This window comes from Talpa occidentalis, unplaced genomic scaffold (assembly GCF_014898055.3).
Source record: "Talpa occidentalis isolate TD23 unplaced genomic scaffold, MPIMG_talOcc4v2.1 talOcc4.2, whole genome shotgun sequence".
Taxonomy (NCBI): domain Eukaryota; kingdom Metazoa; phylum Chordata; class Mammalia; order Eulipotyphla; family Talpidae; genus Talpa; species Talpa occidentalis.
The window spans coordinates 103669171-103689740 of NW_023602073.1; the positions used below are offsets into that span (position 1 = coordinate 103669171).

The following is a 20570-nucleotide window of genomic DNA, read 5'->3' on the forward strand; positions in this document are numbered from 1 at the left end:
CTGATGTTGTCATGATGACTAGACATATTAACCTATGTCATCTTGTGGTCATTGGTGAAGTCCACATTCAGGGCTAACAGAAATAATGCTCCTTAACAGAAATAATGGCTCTTCAAAATTTCAAGTATGAAGCCAAAGTCAGATTTTTTTGGCTGAATACTAAGGATGACTGGTGTTTCTCAACACAGATTACAAATCATGTATCTGAATCAGGTAGTTCAGCATGAAATACTCTGATTATATTTGTTAAGTCAGCCAGAAATCATTTTCACTTTCTTTGGAATAAGGAGAGAGAACAATTTATTCCCTGAAGGGAACTCTAAGCAATAGTTTCTGGGCTAGGCATTGCATGAATTTAAATGTAGTGGTCAGGTTTAAAGATGAAGTGATTTTACCTGGTTCCCATGACAACTTGGTCTAATTAAATGAGTAGTGATTTTTAAGGTTTGGCATAATTGTTGAGCAAAAAAACTGGTATTGTCTCTTATGTGACATAAAACTTAAAACAATTTTAGTCAGAGGGCCTCCGAGGTGGCTCAGGGATTAAAGTCTTCGTGCTATCAAGCTAATGCCAGCCACTATGGTATGAACTGGATCCCAGGCCAGATAGCTGACTCACATGGCACAGCAGACCTCTCCTGTCTTGCCTACTGCTCCCCTCAGCAGTGTATTTCAGTCATTCTGCCTGTTCTGTTCCCTACTCTGTCTCTGCTGAATCTTCTCACCCCCCCCCAAACCTCTGGCCTACACCCAGGTCTTGTATGCATAAATAAAAATAAATTTAAAAAATACAATTTTAGTCAGAAACTTAATATGACTTTAAGATCAGTTACTGCAGGTTGTCTTCTTGTAGAAAATTGACTTGAAAATTGAGTTTATCTTCATAGAGTCCTACTATTTAAAGTCTTTTATTATTTCTCAAAGACATTTGTGTTAAGTACTTTTTTTTTTTGCCTAAGACAGAGCCTCTGGGTGCAGGGCTATGGCATGTGGCTGTACCTGGATGGGTACTGTTCACACAGCAGGTGTAATGGTGCTGTTGGCATAGTGTGATGCTGTGACTCAGACTGGACATGTTAGTTTGAAATCCTTTGAGATAGAATATAGTTTTGCAGTGTGCTTTAACTATTATTATTCTTCCTTATTGAGGTAATGTTAGTTTAGAACACTGCATTTGATTTAGGGCACTATTAAAAGTCTTAACATAATTTCTTGAAATGAGATATAATGAAAATCCTTCTGCTATCATTATAACCAGCATGCAAGAGGAACAATGACAATAGTAATTTTTGAAAATTTAATTTTTTTTTTACAGTACTGAGTGCTATGTACTACATAATAAGTAAAATAAACATTTATCTTTGACAGGTTTTTGATAGGTCTTTAATAAATTTCAGATGGATAAACTGACTAGGATCAGCAGGTCACATGGTGTTTGAAACTCCTGTCACCAAACGCTATGATGAGGCAGTGGCACAAATGAAGTGGTCTGGAGTAAGACAACAGGGAGTGGGTGTTGAGTGGCAAAATGGGGAGTGTATAATCTCTCTGAGGATCAGCTGCGACTTAGCTTAGGCATCATTGTCATGTGAGTTTGTGGCCTCCCCCCGATCTTTTTTTTTAAGCCCACTAAATTTAATAAAGGCACCATCCAATGAATTACGATAGAATTAAAAGTTTGCTTTAAATATTTTTTAGAGAGGGGACACCACTTTTCAACTCAATTAGGTGAAACATTTTTATAGTCCAGAGCTCTTTTATTTCTTTCTGCACACCTATCATGCCATGAATTCATAGGGAATAGGTTCTAGCAGCTCAGGCTCCTTCCCACTGGTTCTCACAAAGTGTGTTTCTCTAGGTGGAGCAGGCTGGTGCTTCAGCTGAACCCAAGTACCCTTCTCTTTGGCTTCCTTTTTCTTCTGATCATTTTCTTTCACACGTTTCAGGAAGTTATCTCGGCTCTTAGAGTGCTTCATGTGCTCTATATGAACATTAATTCTCTTTCCAAGAATCTTGCCCTTTACTTGCTTGTTTACAGTAATGCCAACTGCATGCTGGGTAACATTATAGACTCTTCCAGTTTTGCCATAGTAACATTTGTGGGGCTTTCCTTTTTGAACAGTGCCCATCCCCTTGATGTCTACAATATCACCTTTCTGATATATTCGCATGTATGTGGCCAAAGGAATAACTCCATGTTTTCTAAAAGGCCTAGAGAACATATAGTAGGTCCCTCTTCTCTTTCCCTTTGTGTTAGTAATCTTGGCTACTTACTGGAAGATGGCAGTTCTGGCCCAAAGGCCCCAGACCAGATCTTGATAAAATTTAAGAGAAGCTGAAAACGCGATTTTTATTTGAAATGTTCTTATTTAACAGCCATATGCATACCAGCTCCCCTCCTCTCCGAACAACAAAAGTCATCAGCTGTAATCTCTGTCATCACATACCTTTTAAGTCCTCTGTAGATTAATTGTAGTCATAGATTATAGTTTATGAAGATACTATAAAATGCTTTCACAGATTGCTGCCTTTAATCCAAAGTTAATATTAATTAATATTACTGTCTTCATTTAGAAAACCAGGGAACTAGGTATCAGAAACCTGTGCTGTCAGGAAGTCATCAGAGAAAAAGGAACTCTGCTGTACTGCTGGTGGGAGTGCAAAATGGTCCAACCACTATGGAAAGCTGTGTGGAGATTCCTCAACCTGCTAAAAATGGAGCTGCCATATGATCCAGCAATTCCACTCCTAGATATTTACCTGAAGGACACAGAATCATTAATTCAAAAGGGCACCTTCACCCCTATGTTTATTGCAGCACTCTTTACAATAGCTAAGCTATGGAAACAACCCAAATGCTCAAAAATAGATGACTGGATCAAGAAGATGTGGTACATATACACCATGGAATATTACTCAGCAATCAAAAAAGATAAACACATGCAATTTGGAGCAACATGCATGGAGTTGGAAGGGAGCATGCTCAGTGAAATAAGCCAGAAAGAGAAAGAAAAATACCGGGTGATCTCACTCATAGCAGGAATTTAGAAAACCTAAATAAGGGACCTGGAAAAAGACTAATTATAATAAAGCAAAAATCAAAATCAACAAGCAACTATAAACCAGAGACACACTACCAGGACCAGGGAGTGGGGGAGGATTAGGGTCAAAATAAGGGGCGTGGGAATTGTATGAGGAATATAACCAAGATGGAAATGCATACATTGTGCAAAAATGAAAAAGGATGTAAAAATATATATAAAATAAAATAGCTCTTTCCCTCACCTTCCAAAAGTAACACATGTAATTAATTGTGGGGTCTTGTGAGGCTGAGAGACTGGGACTGATGTCTTTCTCTGTTCTTATCACTGAAGCAATTTATTGATCCAAATTACCATTTCATTTGTAGCAAAATGGTATTCAAACCTCAGCCTCAATAGTAGTACTGGGCTTGGCACTTCAGATGTAGTCCACAAATGACAGCTCTGTTAAATGCTGTTGTTTACAGAACATGTTTTTATATAAAAAAGGTCAAAATTAACATAATCCTACATTAGTGTATCTTTTCTGACTTTTTTTCTATACATATTAGCATAAAAATGAGATTGCTTTCGACCTGTTTCTTTTTCCTTCTCACTTAAAATGTTGGCAATATCTTTTATGATATCTATTAGAGGAAGTGTTTAAAAATATTTTATTCATTTCAAGTTTTTGTGGAATGAGTTTGGGATAACATGTCAGGATTTCAGAACTTCCATCCTCTTGGGTGACAAAAAATTCTGTCTGTAGCACCGACTGGCTGCAGCCCAGTCCTCAGCATCTGTATCTTTCTACCAATAAGCAGTTACAAAAATGTGAGGGAGGAGGTGATTCTTGAGAACTGAGAAGATTTTAATTTTATACTTTGAAAGTTGAGTTTCATAAACAATCAAATGCTAGTGGAAATCTAAACTGTTGAGACAAAGCTTAAACTGAAAAGTCTAAAGCAGGTGTTAAAGATGAAAATGTAACTGCACTTCATAACTGATCCAACCCCACGACCCCTTTTTCTCTCTCTGATATGGTTGATTATCTCCTTTTCCTTTAATCCCTTTCCCTGTTCTTGCATAGTAGGACACACATGTTTTGTTGAAATGATATAATTACATGGAAACATTTCTGCAAAAGGAACAGCTTAAACACAGTAGCATCTTTCAAGATATGGGGCAGGGCTGGGGCAGCTTATTGTCACTGAACTCTACCCCCATGCCTGCTCATCCACACTCTGTTATATGTGATGCTGGGGCTCAGTCTCTGCAAGCTTTCCTCCTTTGTCAGCCAGATTCCCATTGCCCTCCATCTAAAGGGATCATTGAAGGGTCTGGAAGTTGTTTCTTTCTGTTCTTGGCAGTATCTCCATAGAAATGGCTCTGGCAGTCCTGGTGGATTCCAGTGGTAGCAGGTCTTTCAGAACCAGCCTCAACACACCCCTTCAACGCTGCCAGCTCAGCCAGGCATTGCCCCCTTCTTAGAGATCTGGGTGCTGGCTCAGTGGGGTCCTTCGAGTGTCTCAGTTTTAATAACCTCACTCCTCTTGTCTTAGGGGTGCTGGTTATGTTACCTCAGTGCCTTTCACCTTTCCAGTTCTCTCATACCTGGTCAACTATTCTTTGTACTGCATTCCCCTTTCTAAAACATCTGGTGTAGTTCTGCTTTCTAACTGGACCTAACTGATATGTAATACCAGACTGGCCTTGTTTTTTCATCCATAATTTTATTCCATGTGGCTGCAATGTTTCTCTCCAGTACTTCTTAACTATTGATTGGTGATGACGGGTGAAATAGCAGATCGGCACAACATTTGTTAAGAATTCCAAGTAGAGGGCCTCCCCTGGTGGTGGCACAGTGGTTGAGTGCTGGGCTGCGAAGCTGCCCACAGCCTCTACAGCGCTGGTTCGATTCCCTGCCACCGGGAAGGTCCCACAGGCAGAACAGACCTCTCCTGCTGCTCCTGCTGCTCCCCTCAGCAGTGTATTTTGTCAGTCTGCCTATTCTGTTCCCCGCTCTGGCTCCAGTGAATTCTCTCACCTTCCCATGCTTCTGACTATACCCAGTGCTTGTATAAATAAATAAATCTTAAAAAAAATAAAGTTCTTTACAAAAAAAAAAAGAATTTCAAGTAGAATTTACTCTTAACAATACATTCTGTGAGGTTTTCTTTCTCTATAAAACTTGAGTATTGTCTATAGTAACATAATACTTGTCACTCAGATGCTTTAGGAATAGCAGATGAGTTTCACTTCTAATGTACCTCCAGGTAATATAAAAAGTATCCATTTCTAAGTGACATGCATGACTTTATATTTTATTTATAAATCCATAAAAACAATTTAAAGAACCTCTTGCTGAACTTTTATGTGGAAAACAATACTAGGTTAAAGGAGACACCTAAGACTACACCCTGAGATCTGTGCCACCATAGATGTGGTGGAATAAAAATTAAAAGGGGAGATTGTAACATGTGTTTCCCAGGAAAGGGGGAGGTTCCAGGTTCCCTGCCCACCCAAAAGGAGGGTAGAGCTGAGCAGGGAGAGAATAAGCTGCAGAGGAGACTGAGGAAGGAAGGAAGCAGGATGCAGAGCCAGAAGGAGACCTGGAGGAGGCACATGTAGCAGAGAGATGCATGAAGAAACTGCGTTTGCCTTTTGGTCGTGGCTTGGTTGACACAGATGTGGGTGGGAGACCCGTGGGGAGGTGACAATGATGTTTTTTGTCTTGATTTTGCTCTTTTCCTCCCAGACTTGTCTGGTTGTTTCTGACCCTTTTCTGTGGGTCCCCACTGCAACATGCTTTATACTTGTGTCAGGCTTTGGGGCCTTGCTCTGGGCCAGTCCTGCTTGGGTGGACTCTTACCCACTCCGGAATGGTTAACTTTGTGTGCTTGGTTTAGAAACTATATTTTTTGCCTTTCCTGTATTGTTTCCTAATTGTATTAAAGTCCCTTTTCCTTAAAGTCTCACATGTTTTGTGTTGATGCGGAGGATGGCAGAAATAATTAGAGCAGGCAGGTTTGCAGGTTCTGGAGTGCCCCTCTCCATGTCTTGTTACAGAATGAGTCACAGGCCACGGCCAGTGGCCAGGGGTCTGTGAACCCCGAGTGGCCTACTCGGCCACCATCTTACAAGCTGCAGCTCTGCCTTTCAGCCTCAGGTCAGAGTTGCCGGGTCCCCAGGTCAGAGCCCAATCTTAGGAAGTGCCTTTCAAATCCACCCTGAGCTCATGGCCAGATCTCTGTGGGTGGGCAGCTGCACCTCAAGGTGTGGCCTGGAACACTGGCCCGGGGGCCAAGGATCGATGCAGGACAAGGCACCACAGAAGCTGCTCAGCATTTCTCACCTTGCTGATAAGAAAGAGGCCATGATCTTTGTGACCCTTGCCCTGGCCTCCTGCGGCTGAGAAGTGCCTGGAGCAGACTCCTGACCACTGATGCCACCTGCCCTTGATGGAGCACATTTTCTAGCTTCACCCTTCCATTCTGTCTTTGTCCAAAGGGAAACTAAACAAGTGAGATCCATACAAACTTAAAAAGAGCGGGCCTCCCTGTTGGTGCGGGGCCAAACACTGCAGTCATTGCAGCACGAGTTCAATCCCCCACAGGCCAGGGAGCTACCCACATGGTGCAGCAGACCTCTTCCACCCACTTGCTGCTCCCCTCAGTTGTGTATTTCAGGCAATCCACCTCTTCTGCTCCCCACTCTGTGCCTGGTGAGTCCTCTCACCCCCCGCACCTCTGATCTGCACCCCAGCTCTGGTATGCATAAAGGAAATAAATCTTTAAAAAAAAATCACACAAACACAAAGGCAACCCCCAGAAAGGGATGAAGTGTTCACACACACCCTGTGTCTGACCAGGCCTGCATCTGCAGCACTGACACAGACACACACACACACAAGAGCAAAGAAGCCAATCACCCCAAAACACGGCGAGCAAAGGAGCCCCGTGGTCACTTCTCAGAGAAGAGACCCCAACTCTGTAGACGTGGGCAGACACTTTGCCATCCTTATTCTAGGAAGGTTAATATGAACTGCAGGAGAGGGGCCCTGAGTGCTGTGAGGGGTCCAGGAGAGAACACTCCATAACGCCTGACATGCACACCCCCCCCAACCCCCTCCCCATGGACAACAGCTGAGCAGACCCCACACACCTCCCTGTGTGAACAGGGGCCTGGGCAACAAGGACACCAAACCCAGAAGCGCAGGAGGGGGCACCAGGGATCATGGAGGGGTGACTTCTGCCCCCGGGGCCCAGGGTGGGGGGTTCTGGCTGTTTTGGACCCTTTCCTGACTTGGGGCAGCTCTTGTGCTTCAGTGGCCCTGCTTTGGGACAACCCTATTGGGCTGGGCCTTTCCCCACAGGGGCAGGGGTTGGTTGGACAGGGAACTCTGGGTGCTGGATTTGGAAACCGTCTCTGTCCCATTTTCTTCTCTGCACACTCATTGTAGTAAAGTTCCTTTCCACGAAAGGCCCCACGCACCAGAGGATGTCTTGTCTCAACGCGCTGGACGGCAGAACCGATTGAGAACGGGCAGGTTTGGGGGTGATGGGGTGTCCTCATCCTGCCCTCCGACCCTTTGTTGGAAAGCAAGTGAGAATGACAAAGACAAGTACCCTCCGTTGACTTAGCAGGTGAGGGAAAAAGTAAAATTCCCGGAAAAAAGAAGGGACTCTAAGAAGCCGGCGAGGTGGCTGAGGGGCAGAGGAAAGAGGAGCCGACAGGCCAACGGGGAAAATGTCAGGGACTAACAGGTGTTGGGCAGGAAAGGTCAGGAAAATAGATTGAGGTCACGGGGTGCTGTTACCGAGGGATCCTGGGGGGGTCTCTGAGGGGCGATGACTTGACAGTGACGTCGAGGAAGTGCCACAGCGGGCGCTTCAAGCAGAAGGCACGTCCCGCGCAAAAGTCTGACACGGAAAATGCGGTTATTGTCAGCGAAGTTCATGGGGCCTGTGGGGGGGGCGGGGGGCGGGGAGTGGAAGGAAGCTGGAATACCGCCCTGTTTCAGTCATGCTGGTTGGATAACCCGCCAAGGAAATGGCAATTTGATTTTCCCCTTGGAGGACTCCGCCTAGGAAGTCAGCCCCAGGTCTGGGGAAACAGACTGATCAGCGGCCAGGAGGGAAATAAATAAACAAATGCATGCACAGACAGGAAATCCAAAGCCTAAGAGTCAGGCAGAAAAGACCCCCACGCGGCCTCCCTGGGGGCGCAGGGGTGAAAGAAAGCGCCATCAAGCTCTTGCCAGCCACTGCAGCAGGAGATGCATCCCCCGCCGGCCAGGGGCAGCGCAGAAGGGGGCAGCAGACCCCTCCCGCCTCCCCGCTGCTCCCCTCACCGGGGTTTTTCAGTAGATCCGCCTGTTCTCACCGCCACTCTCTCTGGTGCCTCCTCTACAACCCCCCCCCACCACCTCTGGTCTACACCCCAATGTTTGTATACACAGTATATAACTCTTGGGGAAATAAAGAAAAGCTTCTCCCCCACCCCCAACCCCCCCCCACACAGCGCCGGCAGGGCACACACTAAACCCGACGTGGTTGTGAAAAGGAGGAGCCTTGTCAGGAACAGTTGCCAAAGAGAAAGGTCCATCAGAGGGAAGCGGAGGCTCTCACCCAGGGGAGCAGGTGTTGACGGTTGAAACGGGCCGGGGATTGGATCCACATGGGAACCGAGATGATTTATTTTGGGGGGCGACGTGTCGGGTCCCTGGAATGTTTTGGTTAAATGCAAAGTGGAGCCTGGGCTGAGAACACGCGGGGTGCTGGTGTGAGGTTAACTCGGCGGCGAGGCGGGTTCCGAGAGTGACCTGGGGAGCCCCTGAGCTGCTGGGAAAGTCTCCCGCGCGTTTGCAGCCACGGGAGGGTCCGTTACTTTTCCAGCGTCTCTCCCGAAACACACACGACGCTGCGATCCTTTGCGAGGCGGCCCCGAGCAGATCCGGGGCGCGCGCGGTGGCGGGGCTCAGGGCCAGAGCGGGGGTCTCTGGCGTCCAGGCAGCCGCTGGGGCTCGGGCGCCGGGGCCTCTGCGGCAGCACCTGGGCCCCGGGCGCGGGAGGCGCGGGGCGGGGGGGGTGGGCGGGGGCGCACACCTGGGCGCCGGGGCGGAGCAATAAGGCGGCGTCTCCACCGCCGGGCGGGCTCGCGGCCCCAGCGAGAGCGGACCTCGCGGGAACTCTCTCTCTGGAGCAGAGCCCAGGGAGAGTCCACACCCCCCGGGTGCTGGGGGGGTAGCCTGCCCGCCCTTCAGCCCCCCCACCACCTCAGCCCCGCATCCCCGGGCCCTCAGCCCCCGGCCCGCCCGCGCCGCGCCCGCCCAGAGAGCGCGGAGAGTCTGGGTTCGCAGGGGCCGAGGGCCTCCCCCGGGCTGGGCCTCCTGCTCTCCCCGGGCGCCCAGCTGCGCTGTCGGGGAGAAGGCGAAAGGGCCACGCCAGGCCCCGGCCGCCCCGGGACCCTCTGCCCGTGTGCCCGGAGCCCTCCGGAGCCGGCCCGGGCTACAGGGCCAGCGCCGACCGGAACGCGGCCCCCGAAGACCTGGGGCGGGAGCGGGGTCGGGTGGGGGATTGGGGTGGTGGCTCCAGACCCGGCGCCGCGGGGGTACGGTGCGCGCGGCGGGGGCCGCCGACAGCCTTGGGTCCCGCTCAGAGCAGGTCTGGGGTGAGTGTCCCCCGAAGCTCTGCCCGCGGGGGAGGACGAGCCTGAGGGCGGCGCGGACCCCCGGGAGGCAGACGCGGCCCGGGAGATGCCGCGGGACACCTGAGGGGAGCGGGCGAGCTGCCGGCGGGGACCCGTCCAGGACCGCGAGCCGCAGACGCAGCGGCTGGGGAGCAGGAGCCCGACGCCCCATCCGCTCGCCCGGCGCCACGGACGGCGGGGACCCCAGCGCACGCCAGAGGCTGGGGGCTGGGGCGGGGGACGCCTTCTCCGTGGTGCCCTGGGCGGGGGAGCGAGGGGATCCTCTGTGCACCCCGGGAGAGGAGAGTCGGGGCGGCCTCGAGCGGCCTGGGGGCCGGTTCTCCGCAGCAGGCGGGAGAGTCTCAAAAAGCCGCCCAGACGCGCCAAAAGCGGGCGCCGAGGTCTGGAGCCCCGAACGCGTGGGGCGCAGCTGCGGATGCTCCCGGAGCAGCGGAGCCTCCTCGCGGCGCCTGTGGGCGAGGCCCGTTGGCTGGAGAGTGAGGGCGAGGGACCGAGGACCCTCAGGGGACGGGAGGGGCCCTGGCCCGTGGGGGACCCCACGGCGGGGAGGGGCGGGAGCGGCCCGCGGGGAGCGCGCTCTCCCCAGCCGGGCGGTGCCCACGGGCCAAGGGCCGGCCTGAGCGCAGGGGCCGCCTGGCAGCGGCGGTGATGAGACCTGGTGCGGCGGGGACGGCAGTGAGTACCCCTGGGGCTGGGCGGGTCCCCCAAGAGAGCTAAGGGTCTCAGACCTCACAGTGCTCACACCTGGGGCCGGGGTGTGTGTGGCTTTTGCGCTGAGGCCTCAGCCTGGAGAAGGCTCGGACGCCCCAGCTTGGGACGGCGGAGTCAGCCGAGACTGAGCAGTGGTTCCCCCTGGAGGGAGCGGGGCTGTGGGGGGCAGTCGAGAGCGATCCTTGGGGGCGGGGGGGGGGGGGGGGGTGCGCGCGCAAAGGAGCTGCTCATTCAGCTTTCTGGGGTGCCCTGGCTGGAAGGAGCCAGTTTCTGCCGCGTCTGCTGTGACTGTGCTCAGTTGCGCCGCTCACCTGTGTGGGCCATGGCCGCAGGGTCCCTGGCCAAGAGGAACTGAGGTGGCGCCTGTCGAGAGACTTAAACTGGCTGTGTGGACTGAGGAGTAAGGCAAGACTGCTTCCCATGGGGTTGGCGCGGAACACCTTTGTGGCCAACCTGGGGTAGTGAAAGGGCGTTTGGGAGCGTAGGCTTTGGTCGGAAGTCTGAGGGGGGGCACCTGTCAGAATGGGTGGGAATGTTAGGGCACACTTGAGCTGGGGGCTGTGAAAATAAAGGTTGCTGCAGACGGGAAGGAGCAGAAGATGATGGGAGCGAAGCAACTGAAAATAAGGTAAGAGGGCCCAGGGTAGAGGCCCCCGTAGGCCGGATTTCTCCCTGGTTGGATCTGGCGCCCCCTACCGACGCTTCTGGCGTCGTCAATTTTTGTTTCTGCCTAGGGAGGTGGGCGGGGCTTCTTCCAGCACCTGGGGCTGCTCCTGGTGGCTTCTCCTTTCTGCCATGGGGGAGATAGAACCTGGGTGGAAAACCTTGGTCCCCTGGCATTTGGTGTCAGTTCCCCAGGGTGCAGGTCAATCTGAACCCCTGGCCTGCACACATTTGGGCGGAATTGGAGTCCCCATCAGGGAGGGAGTCCAGTTCCCCTCAGTTTGGGAGGGGGTCTGTGAGTTTCCCTCAGTTTGGGGCTTCTGTGGTGTGTCAGGCCTGGGGAAGTGGGAATTGGGAAACATTGGGTATTTTCCTTGGGTATCTCGTACTTGGAGTTTCCTGTTCATTTTTGGAAGCCAGGGATATAGTTAAAATGGTGAGAGCTGGATGTTTGTTTCATCTGCAAGCCCCTTGAGACAGTGTTAACTGAGTTGGGGACTTGTAGCTACCAACCCATGTCTAAGAAGCAGCTCCTCTCACTGTTTCCCTGCAGGAGCCCAGGAGCAGCTGACAGTGGGGAACAGACTGATGATTTTCTAACACAAAAGCAGGCAGAAAGCGCTCCTTGTGCACCCCAGCTGGCTCAGGCTTGACTTCCTTATGACTATCCTCTTCCACAGTCTCCCCCTGGCATCCAGGGTCGATTCAGGCGCTTTGGCTCTAGGCAAGCTGGGATAACCCTGACTCTGTGGACACTGGCAGGTGCTGGAAGGGCTGGGTTGTCCCCATGAGAACAGTGGGCCTGGAACAGGGATTCTACTTCCCTTACTTGGTTCTCACTGTGTGCAAATAGCTCTGTGAATCTGAACGTTGTGCCTGTGTAAGGAATTCAAACAAGTGTCTGGAATTAGGTCTTGGTTATTTAAAAATTTGCTATTTTTCTTATTTTTGTGTGTTTAGTTAGACAGCTCATTCAGTATCTACCATCACTGGGATGTCAAGTAAGCTGAAGAGAGTGTTCTCCGCTGGAAAAAGGCCTTTTCCTCCTCTGAATTCGCTGGCCTCTTTGGATCACGCTTGGGGACTTCTGAGATCAGGCTCAGTTGGTTTTGTCAAAATGACTGGACTTTGTAGACAGCTGTAAAGGCCATTTTCTTATTGGCCATTAAAAGTGGCAGAAATCTACATTCAAGTAAACATTTGGTAGCCTGTCACTTGGTTGATACAAGGAAATCTTGTGGAACCTCAATAGAGCTCCTGAGACACTCCACGAGTTTCTCCCTTTCCTCCTGGGAAAGGCATTAGATGAATTTGTCCTATTTGGCTTCCCTAGGAGAGTAAAACTAGAAGGGAAGCCTTGTCACTTGGGAAAATGGGTAAAACTTTGACATGTACAGAAATGTTAACATTGGTTTTCTAAAACACGTATACAACCTCTCAGTCTCTGATAGGTGTGTAAATTGTCAGTGGCGATTGGCACCTTGTAATATTGTATACTTCAGTTGCTTAACATCTACAGCAATTGTTTCTGGAGAAAATAGGGGGGAAAGGCCTCAATAGATTCCTACTGATGTTATTTGATGGGTTAAAAATTTTTTTTTTTCCTACATTCCAGTCTATTCCAGACTGAATAGACTGTTGGAGATATGACTGGTTTTTACTAAGTTTTGGCATAATACTGGTAATTTTGTTGCATTCTGTTCTGATTCAACAAAGCTTTCTTGTTTTGACTGACCAGGACCTGGTCAATGTTAAATTATTATTATTATTAAATTATTTTTTGTAGCAATGTTAAATAATTATTTTTTTCTTTTTTCAGCAGAGCTAACTTGTGTTTGTGTTTTCTCTCCCCTTGATACCAACGCAGCATGAAAATAGTGGTAGTAATTTTTACTACTCACTTCAGTGTCTATTTTTGCATCACTTCCATAGGGATTTTGTGTGCTTAAAACAAAAGCAACTGGAGATGAGTGTCATTGTGTGGCTAGAGAGGCGTTCTTCCAAGAAGCTGAAACAGCTGGACCAAGGAGAAGAGAACCCGCTGCTTTGTCCATAGGGCTCCAGAGACCCCCCCCCCTCCAAGGGCAGTGAGGAAGCTGCCTCCATTGGCAGGACTGGAAGACCAGGAAAAAACAAAAGCCTTGGTACCCTGGAGAAGAGGAAGCCCAGGTGGAGTCTAGTGAGACCAACTTTGTTCTTGAAGCCCACATGGATCGGACCTCAAGAGTTCGCTCTGATCCTCTATAGAGTGTACCGACAGAACCAGCTACAATTGCTGCATGGCTATTCTGCCCTGGGATTGAATGCAAAAATAGGTAATGTGGATTAAAAGTAGATTTAGTTTGCAAACTTTTGCTATGCTGTTGAAACAATTTGGGATCAAGGTTGAGAGAGCTTGTTTTTAGATAAGTTGAACCAATTTTAAGACTTTTTTCCCCTGTGATTTTGATATATTTGCTGTCTTGTTTTGGCTAATGCCTCCAGATATTTGTTTTTTTATTTTTCCTTTTGGCTTGGATAATGGACTATTTTCCAGTAATGGAAAAGTGTCATACTGGACCTTCGTGGACCTTCATGGACAATGCTGCTGACGAATTGTTGCTTCTCTTACATACATTGTAACCCTGAAAAAAGACTGTCTCCTAAGACTGCACCCTGAGTTCTGTGCCACCATAGATAGGGTGGAATAAAAATTAAGAGCGGAGATTGTAGCATGTGGTAGAGGGTTCTCTGGACTAAGATTTGGCATTTCACTGCTGAGACTGCCTCTTCCAGCCAGTGCTGTCAGTGAAGTCTGGCCTTGCCCAGGCATAAGCGTTTGAGGCTGTGTGCCGGGGCCAGCCTTTTCTGGTGTTAAGTAGGGGTGGGGTGGCCAGCTCGGTCCCCATGCCTTGGAGCCTGCCCCAATGCCCCCCACCCCCACTTGAGCCCTGTCTGCACCGGTGTAAGGGCCTGTCCTCTTCCTTTCTTTTGCTCACACCTGACCCATCCATGCCCAGCGCGTAACAGGCTTCATCTTCCTCTTGCCGTCTCCATTATTCACTAAGACTGGGTCTATCCCTCTGCTGCCTCATGGTTGCTGTGCCATGTGTTATTGGAGTTGGCAGGGGGCTTTACCTTTTCTGGCTTAGTTTAGCAATGCGCATGGGTGGGTTGTTTCCAGCCTAGGGAGGTCTAGTTGGGCACTGCATGCTCTCTGGCTATCCTAAAAAGGGAGTGGGCGTTTACCTGAAGACATTGTTTCCCGGCCAGGGTTTCATTGATCCTGAGGATGCGGTTTTTTTGTGTGGAAGAGTTGGGGGTGGGAGGAGGAGAGTGGGCAGGGGTGGGCCAGGGGCGTGGCCCGGGGGAGGGCGGAGGGCGGGAAGTGGAGAGGATTCACCAGAGACAGAACATGAACGCTGCAGCAGGCAGGATAGAGAGGCCTGCTGCGCTCTATGTTCGTCAGCTCCCTGGCCAGGGATCGAACTCAGGCTGTAGGTGTGATAGCGCTGAACCTTAACCCCTAGGCCAACCAGGGAAGCCTCTCAAAGTGGCTGTTTTTCTCTGAGTTGCTGTTGTTAAGTGGGGGAAAGCCTGAAGATGAATGGGAACACCTGGGTTTGGGCCTCAGCCCAGGAAGAAGACTCTGGCTTAGGCCAGGTGAGCCCCAAGGGCACTAGGCTCAACCTCCCTCACACCTGCCACCTCATACTTGCTTTTCCTGGCAGTGGGCAGGGTCCCCCATCTGCTGGTGGCTAGAGAGGGGGTGTCTTCCCGGAGTAAGCGACCTCGGGCCCGTCTATGGCGTCTTTGGGGACATGCTGCTGCTGGAGGTGTGAGTTTGAGGAAGGTGGAAGTGACGCCCTGGGTCCGACTCAGTGTGAGCAGGTACTTTATTCAGTTCTGGGGCTTACCCTGTGGTGTTGCCCTGATGTCTTTTTTTGATACTACTTTTTTTTATTTTTATTTTTTAATAATAAATTTTATTTTTATAATCCCCCATACAATTGCAAACCCCCAAGTTTGCATTGAGCTTCCCTGTTGAGCTTCCCATGGTTTCCACCTCCCCTAAGCCCTGACCCCTCCTCCAGCCTCATTTCCTTCCCAGTGGCAGGGAGCCAGAGCTGGAGAAAGCAAGCCTGTGACTGTGGGCGCACTGAGGAGTCAGCCCCTCATGTCTGCTCACCCCGTCCTGCTCTTGGGCTGAGGGCCAGGGCTTGTAGAAAAGGGAGTAAAAAAGGGGAGATGGGCGAGGGTTGGCCAGGGCCAGGGGATGCTAAGAGTGTTCTGAGTCCTGGTGATGCAGCAGCTGGAGAACTGGGGAGCCTGGGAAGGGTGCTTGCGCCCCTGCTCTGTTTGGAGATCTCTCCTGGCATCTCCTGGTCGCAGGCCAGGCGGGGGCCTTGAGCGGCACGGCCTCTGCTGAGGGCGGTCAGGGCAGAGTAAGCCCAGGCCTAGGGTGGAACTGGGTCAGGCAGGCAGCCACTGCCCGACACAGGGAGGGAGCTGGTGGTTAGGAGCACACCCCCCCAACCCCAGCACTATCCCTGGGGGTGGGAGGACGCTGCCCTGTCAACTTCTTGGGCCTCCTTGGGGGCCGGGCGGGGGCTGCTTACAGACAGTGCTCTCCAGCTCTGGCCGGCCCCTGCAGGACAAGATTCCTCCCACCCCTGTGCTGGCCAGGAGCAGCCCACAAGGTGCAGCAGACCTCCTCCGTCTCCCCGCTGCCCACCTCAGCCGTGGATTTCAGCCCATCCACCAGTTCTGCTCCCTACTGTCTCTGATGAATCCTCACACCCCCGCACCTCTGGCCTGTACTTGTATGTTCTTGTATGCATAAAGAAATAAATCTAAAAAAAATCGAGGAAACGTGTAACTAGAGAAGCATTTATTATGAATCTGAGGTTTATGGTTTGAGCTGCGGAGCACATCGGATGCAGTTACACGTGACCAGTCCCTCAGATAGGAATGAACAAGTTGGTCTCCCCCATGTCTTGCAATTCTCCCCTAATTTGACAGGTTTGTCTTCTCCCATTCCCAAGAGTTGAGAAAAGCAGCCTGGAGCTCGCCCATCTGGCCCCGCCCCCTTCCCCCTCCACTTTGGAGACCCTCATCTTCCCTTTTCCCCTTTGCATAAAGCGCCCTGCCCTCTGCCCCAGAGCAGGAAGGTGGTCTGTCAGACACGAGTCTGCTGCTTTCCTCCTTTGTCCACAAATAATTCAACCACTTTCCTTTTCCCCAAACTCAATTTCCTTTTGTTGGCCGAGGGAAACTGAGGCCGGCGTTCGGTACCAATGGGGCAGGCCAGAGCCAGCAGCAGGATGCCACTTGGACTCTGCCAGCCCCAACTGACTTCCCAGGGACTGAGCAGTTGCCTGCCCTCCGCACTGCGCTCCAGGCCACCCCACTGGGCATCCCGGGTGGCATCCTGACCCCCATGCTTAGAGGGAGTGACCTGGGGGGGGGGGGGGAGTCCCAGCAGCTGTGGGTTTTTTCCCTCTGGGGAACTTCCCAAGTCCTCCTCAGGACAGGCACAGCTCTTCTCTGTCCCCTGGATTCACCTTGGAGAAGGTAGAACCTGGGTGGAAAACCTGCGTCCCCTGCCATTTGGTGTCAGTTCCCCAGGGGTGCAGGGCGAGCCCCTGGCCTGCACACATTTGGGAGGAATCAGAGTCCCTGTCAGGGAGGGAGTCCAGTTGCCCTCAGTTTGGGAGGGAGTCTGTGAGTCTCCCTCAGTTTGGGGCTCCGTTGGTGTGTCAGCCTGGGGGAGTGGGAATTGGGAAACTTTCCATATTTTTGTTGGGTATCTGGTATTTGGAGTCCTGTTCATTTTTTGGGCCAGTGATTTGGGTAGAATTAGGAGAGGCACTGTGTTTGTTTCATCTGCAAGTTCCTTGGGGACAGTGTTAACTGAGTTGGGGACCTGTAGCTACCAACCCATGTCTAAGAAGCAGCTCCTCTCACTGTTTCCCTGCAGAAACCCAGGAGCAGCTGACAGTGGGGAACAGACAGGTGCTTTCCTAACATAAAAGCCAGGCAGAAAACGCTTCTTTTCCACACTGGCTGGCTCAGGCATGAGTTCCTTTTGGCTGTCCTCTTCTACAGTTTCCCCCTGACATCCGGGGTAAATAAATTGTAGAACAGAGGTATCAATCATCTACCTTATTGAAATTCTATAATAAAAAATGAAAATATATCAACATGAATGTTACCATGGACTCTATGCAAGTGCTCAGCATAATGAATGCAAAAATCTTAATTATAATTTTGAGAAAGAAAAATCTTTTAAAATGAGAAAAATTAAGGCAATTACAAAACTTTTTCAATATAAGACAACTATAGTATTGGGTGCTAGAAGAAATGAATAAATATCCCCCCAAGTTGAAATATAATAGCTTGGAAGGGGAATTAGACATAGGTGAAATAATGTGTCAATTTTGAGAATAAAGACATAGTTTAGTAAGTCCAAAAGTTCTGCTCCAATGATCTCTTTTGTCAGAGGGTGAAGTCTACAAATCTCAGTACCTCGACCTTGGAAAAGGCAAATGTGGGATCCTGAATACAGAGCATTTGACAATGGACAATGATAAGGCGCATTCTGAAAATGAGATGACAAGAAAAAGGAGAAATAGGAGCATCAAATGGAAAAAGGTTCCTGCACACGCTGCTTCGGACGCGGGCGTCACCTCCAGCCTGCGCCCCGAAGACGCCGTGGGCAGCGCGCCCGAGGTCACTTCTCCGGGAAGACACCCCCTCTCTAGACACAGGTAGACAGGGGACTGTGCCCACTGCCAGGAAAAGCAAATCACCCCACCCAGACACCCCAGCCCAGGCACGCCGGGGGTAACCGGCATCGCCCATGAGGAAAAGCCCGCACACGACGGAGCACAGCTGAGAAACCTCCAGGTGCAGCCCCAAGGTGCTGCCAGAAGCCCCGACCACGCCACTGGGCAGAGGCCTCACAAACAAAATTTGACAATGCCAGAAGTGTCGGTAGGGGGCGCCAGATCCCCCGAAAGCGAAGCCCGGCTGACCCGGCCCCTGGAGCCCCCGACCCCCTGGAGCGCCCGACCCCGCCCGCTCCCTGGGCTCGATACATCCGCCCTCCCGCGTTTTCAGCCGCTGCGCTCCCGTTGGTCCTCTTCTGCTCCTTGCTCTGCCGCAGCCTTTATTTTCTCAGCCCCCCAGGCGCAGGTGTGCCGAGCTGGCATGCCCGCCCCTTCCCCCAGGTGCCCACCCTCAGGCAGCCGAGGCTAAGCCCACACTCCCTTAGGCTCCTGATTGCCACCGCCGGAGGTTTGCCCCAAAGGGGCTCGGCGCAAACCTCGAGAGGAAGCAGGCTTCCCCTACCCCTCTGTCCGCCCCGCCATTTGCTGTCTCTCGACAGGCTTCACCTCAGTTTCTCTTGGCCACTGACCCTGCGGCCATGACCCACACCGGTGAGCGGCGCAACTGAGCACAACCGAAGGACAGACACTGCGGAAACCTGCCCCTTCCAGCCAGGGCACCCCGGAGGGCGCAATGACAAGCTCCTTTGCAGGCCCCGCCCAGGATCGCTCTCGACTGCCCCCCACAGCCCCGCTCCCTCCAGGGGGAACCACGGCTCAGTCTCGGCGGACTCCGCCGTCCCAAGCGGGGGCGTCCGGGTCCCCGGCCTTCTCCCGGTCTCAGCGCAAGCCACGCCTCGCCCCCCACCCCCAGCTGTGCGCGCTCTGAGGTCTGAGACCTTCAGCTCTCCTGGGGGACACGCCCAGCCCCAGGGGTACTCACTGCCGTCCCTACGGCTCCAGGTCTCGTCACCCCGCTGCCAGGCGCCTCTGCGCTCAGGCCCTGGGGACCAGCTCCCCACGGGGCCGCTCCGGGCCCCTCTCCGCCGTGGGCTCCCCCACAGGCCACGTCCCCGCCCCTCCGCCCCCTGAGGGTCCTCGGGCCCTCACCCTCGCTCTCTAGCCAAGGGCCCTCGCCCACAGGCGCCGCGAGGAGGCTCCGCTGCTCCGGGAGCATCCGCAGCTGCGCCCCAAGCGTTCGGGGCTCCAGACCTCGGCGCCCGCTTTTGGCGCGTCTGGGCGGCTTTTTGAGACTCTCCCGCCTGCTGCGGAGAACCGGCCCCCAGGCCGCTCAAGGCCACCCCGACTCTCCTCTCCGGGGGCGCACAGAGGATCCCCTCGCTCCTCCTCCCTCGGGCACAACTGAGAAGGCGTCCCCCGCCCCAGCCCCAGCCCCTGGCGGGCTCGGGAGCCCCGCCGTCCATGGCGGAAGCCCCGTCAGCGCGGGGCGAGCGGATGGGGCGTCGGGCTCCCCTCCAGGTCTCCTGCGGCAGCCCCGGGCCGCGTCCGCCTCCTGGGGTCCGCTGCGCCTCCAGGCTCGTCCTCCCCTCGCGGGCAGAGCTTCGAGGGACGCTCACGCCAGACCTGCTCTGAGCAGCGCCCAAGTGCGTGGGCGGCGAGGTCTTCGGGGGCGCGAGGGTCCGCGCCGGGTCCCTCCGCCGAGCGGGTCGTGGCGGCGGCTGCACGGGCCGGCGCGGGAAGGCTCCGGGTTCACGGGCAGAAGGTCCTGGGGCTCCCGGGGCTGGCGGGGGCCTTTCGCGTTCTCTCCGACAACGAGCTGGGCGCCGGGCCCGTGCGGAGGCTCCTGGCCCCCTAGGAACCCAGACTCTCGGGGCTCTCGGGACGAGCGCAGCGAGGGCCGGCCGGGGGCTGAGGGGCCGGGAGCTCGGGGCCGCGGATCCCGGGCTGAAGGGCCGGCAGGGCCCCAGCGCCCGGGGGATCTGGACTCTCCAGGCTCTCTCCGGCGTTCCCGCATCCTCTCCTCCGCTCCCGGCCGCTGCGCGTCCGCTCTGGCTCTTGCTTTCGCTGCTCCGGGTGCGAGCCCGCCCGGCGGTGGAGACGCCGCCTTATTGCTCCGCCCCGGCGCCCAGGTGTGCGCCCCCCCCCCCCCCCCGCCCCGCGCCTCCCGCGCCCGGGGCCCAGGTGCTGCCGCGGAGGCCCCGGCGCCCGAGCCCCAGCGGCTGCCTGGACGCCAGAGACCCCCGCTCTGGCCCTGAGCCCCGCCACCGCGCGCGCCCCGGATCTGCTCGGGGCCGCCTCGCAAAGGATCGCAGCGTCGTGTGTGTTTCGGGAGAGACGCTGGAAAAGTAACGGACCCTCCCGTGGCTGCAAACGCGCGGGAGACTTTCCCAGCAGCTCAGGGGCTCCCCAGGTCACTCTCGGAACCCGCCTCGCCGCCGAGTTAACCTCACACCAGCACCCCGCGTGTTCTCAGCCCAGGCTCCACTTTGCATTTAACCAAAACATTCCAGGGACCCGACACGTCGCCCCCCAAAATAAATCATCTCGGTTCCCATGTGGATCCAATCCCCGGCCCGTTTCAACCGTCAACACCTGCTCCCCTGGGTGAGAGCCTCCGCTTCCCTCTGATGGACTTTTCTCTTTGGCAACTGTTCCTGACAAGGCTCCTCCTTTTCACAACCACATCGGGTTTAGT

General features: G+C 53.2%; 1 protein-coding gene across 1 annotated transcript; it reads left to right on the plus strand.

Annotated features, from left to right (window-relative positions):
* The first annotated feature begins 18608 nt into the window (after positions 1-18608).
* Positions 18609-20130, plus strand: LOC119251491 (collagen alpha-1(I) chain-like). Its single transcript, XM_037518755.1, has 2 exons — positions 18609-18759; positions 18878-20130. The coding sequence occupies exons 1-2, from the start codon at positions 18609-18611 to the stop codon at positions 20128-20130; spliced, it is 1404 nt and encodes a 467-aa protein (XP_037374652.1).
* Positions 20131-20570: the final 440 nt, after the last annotated feature.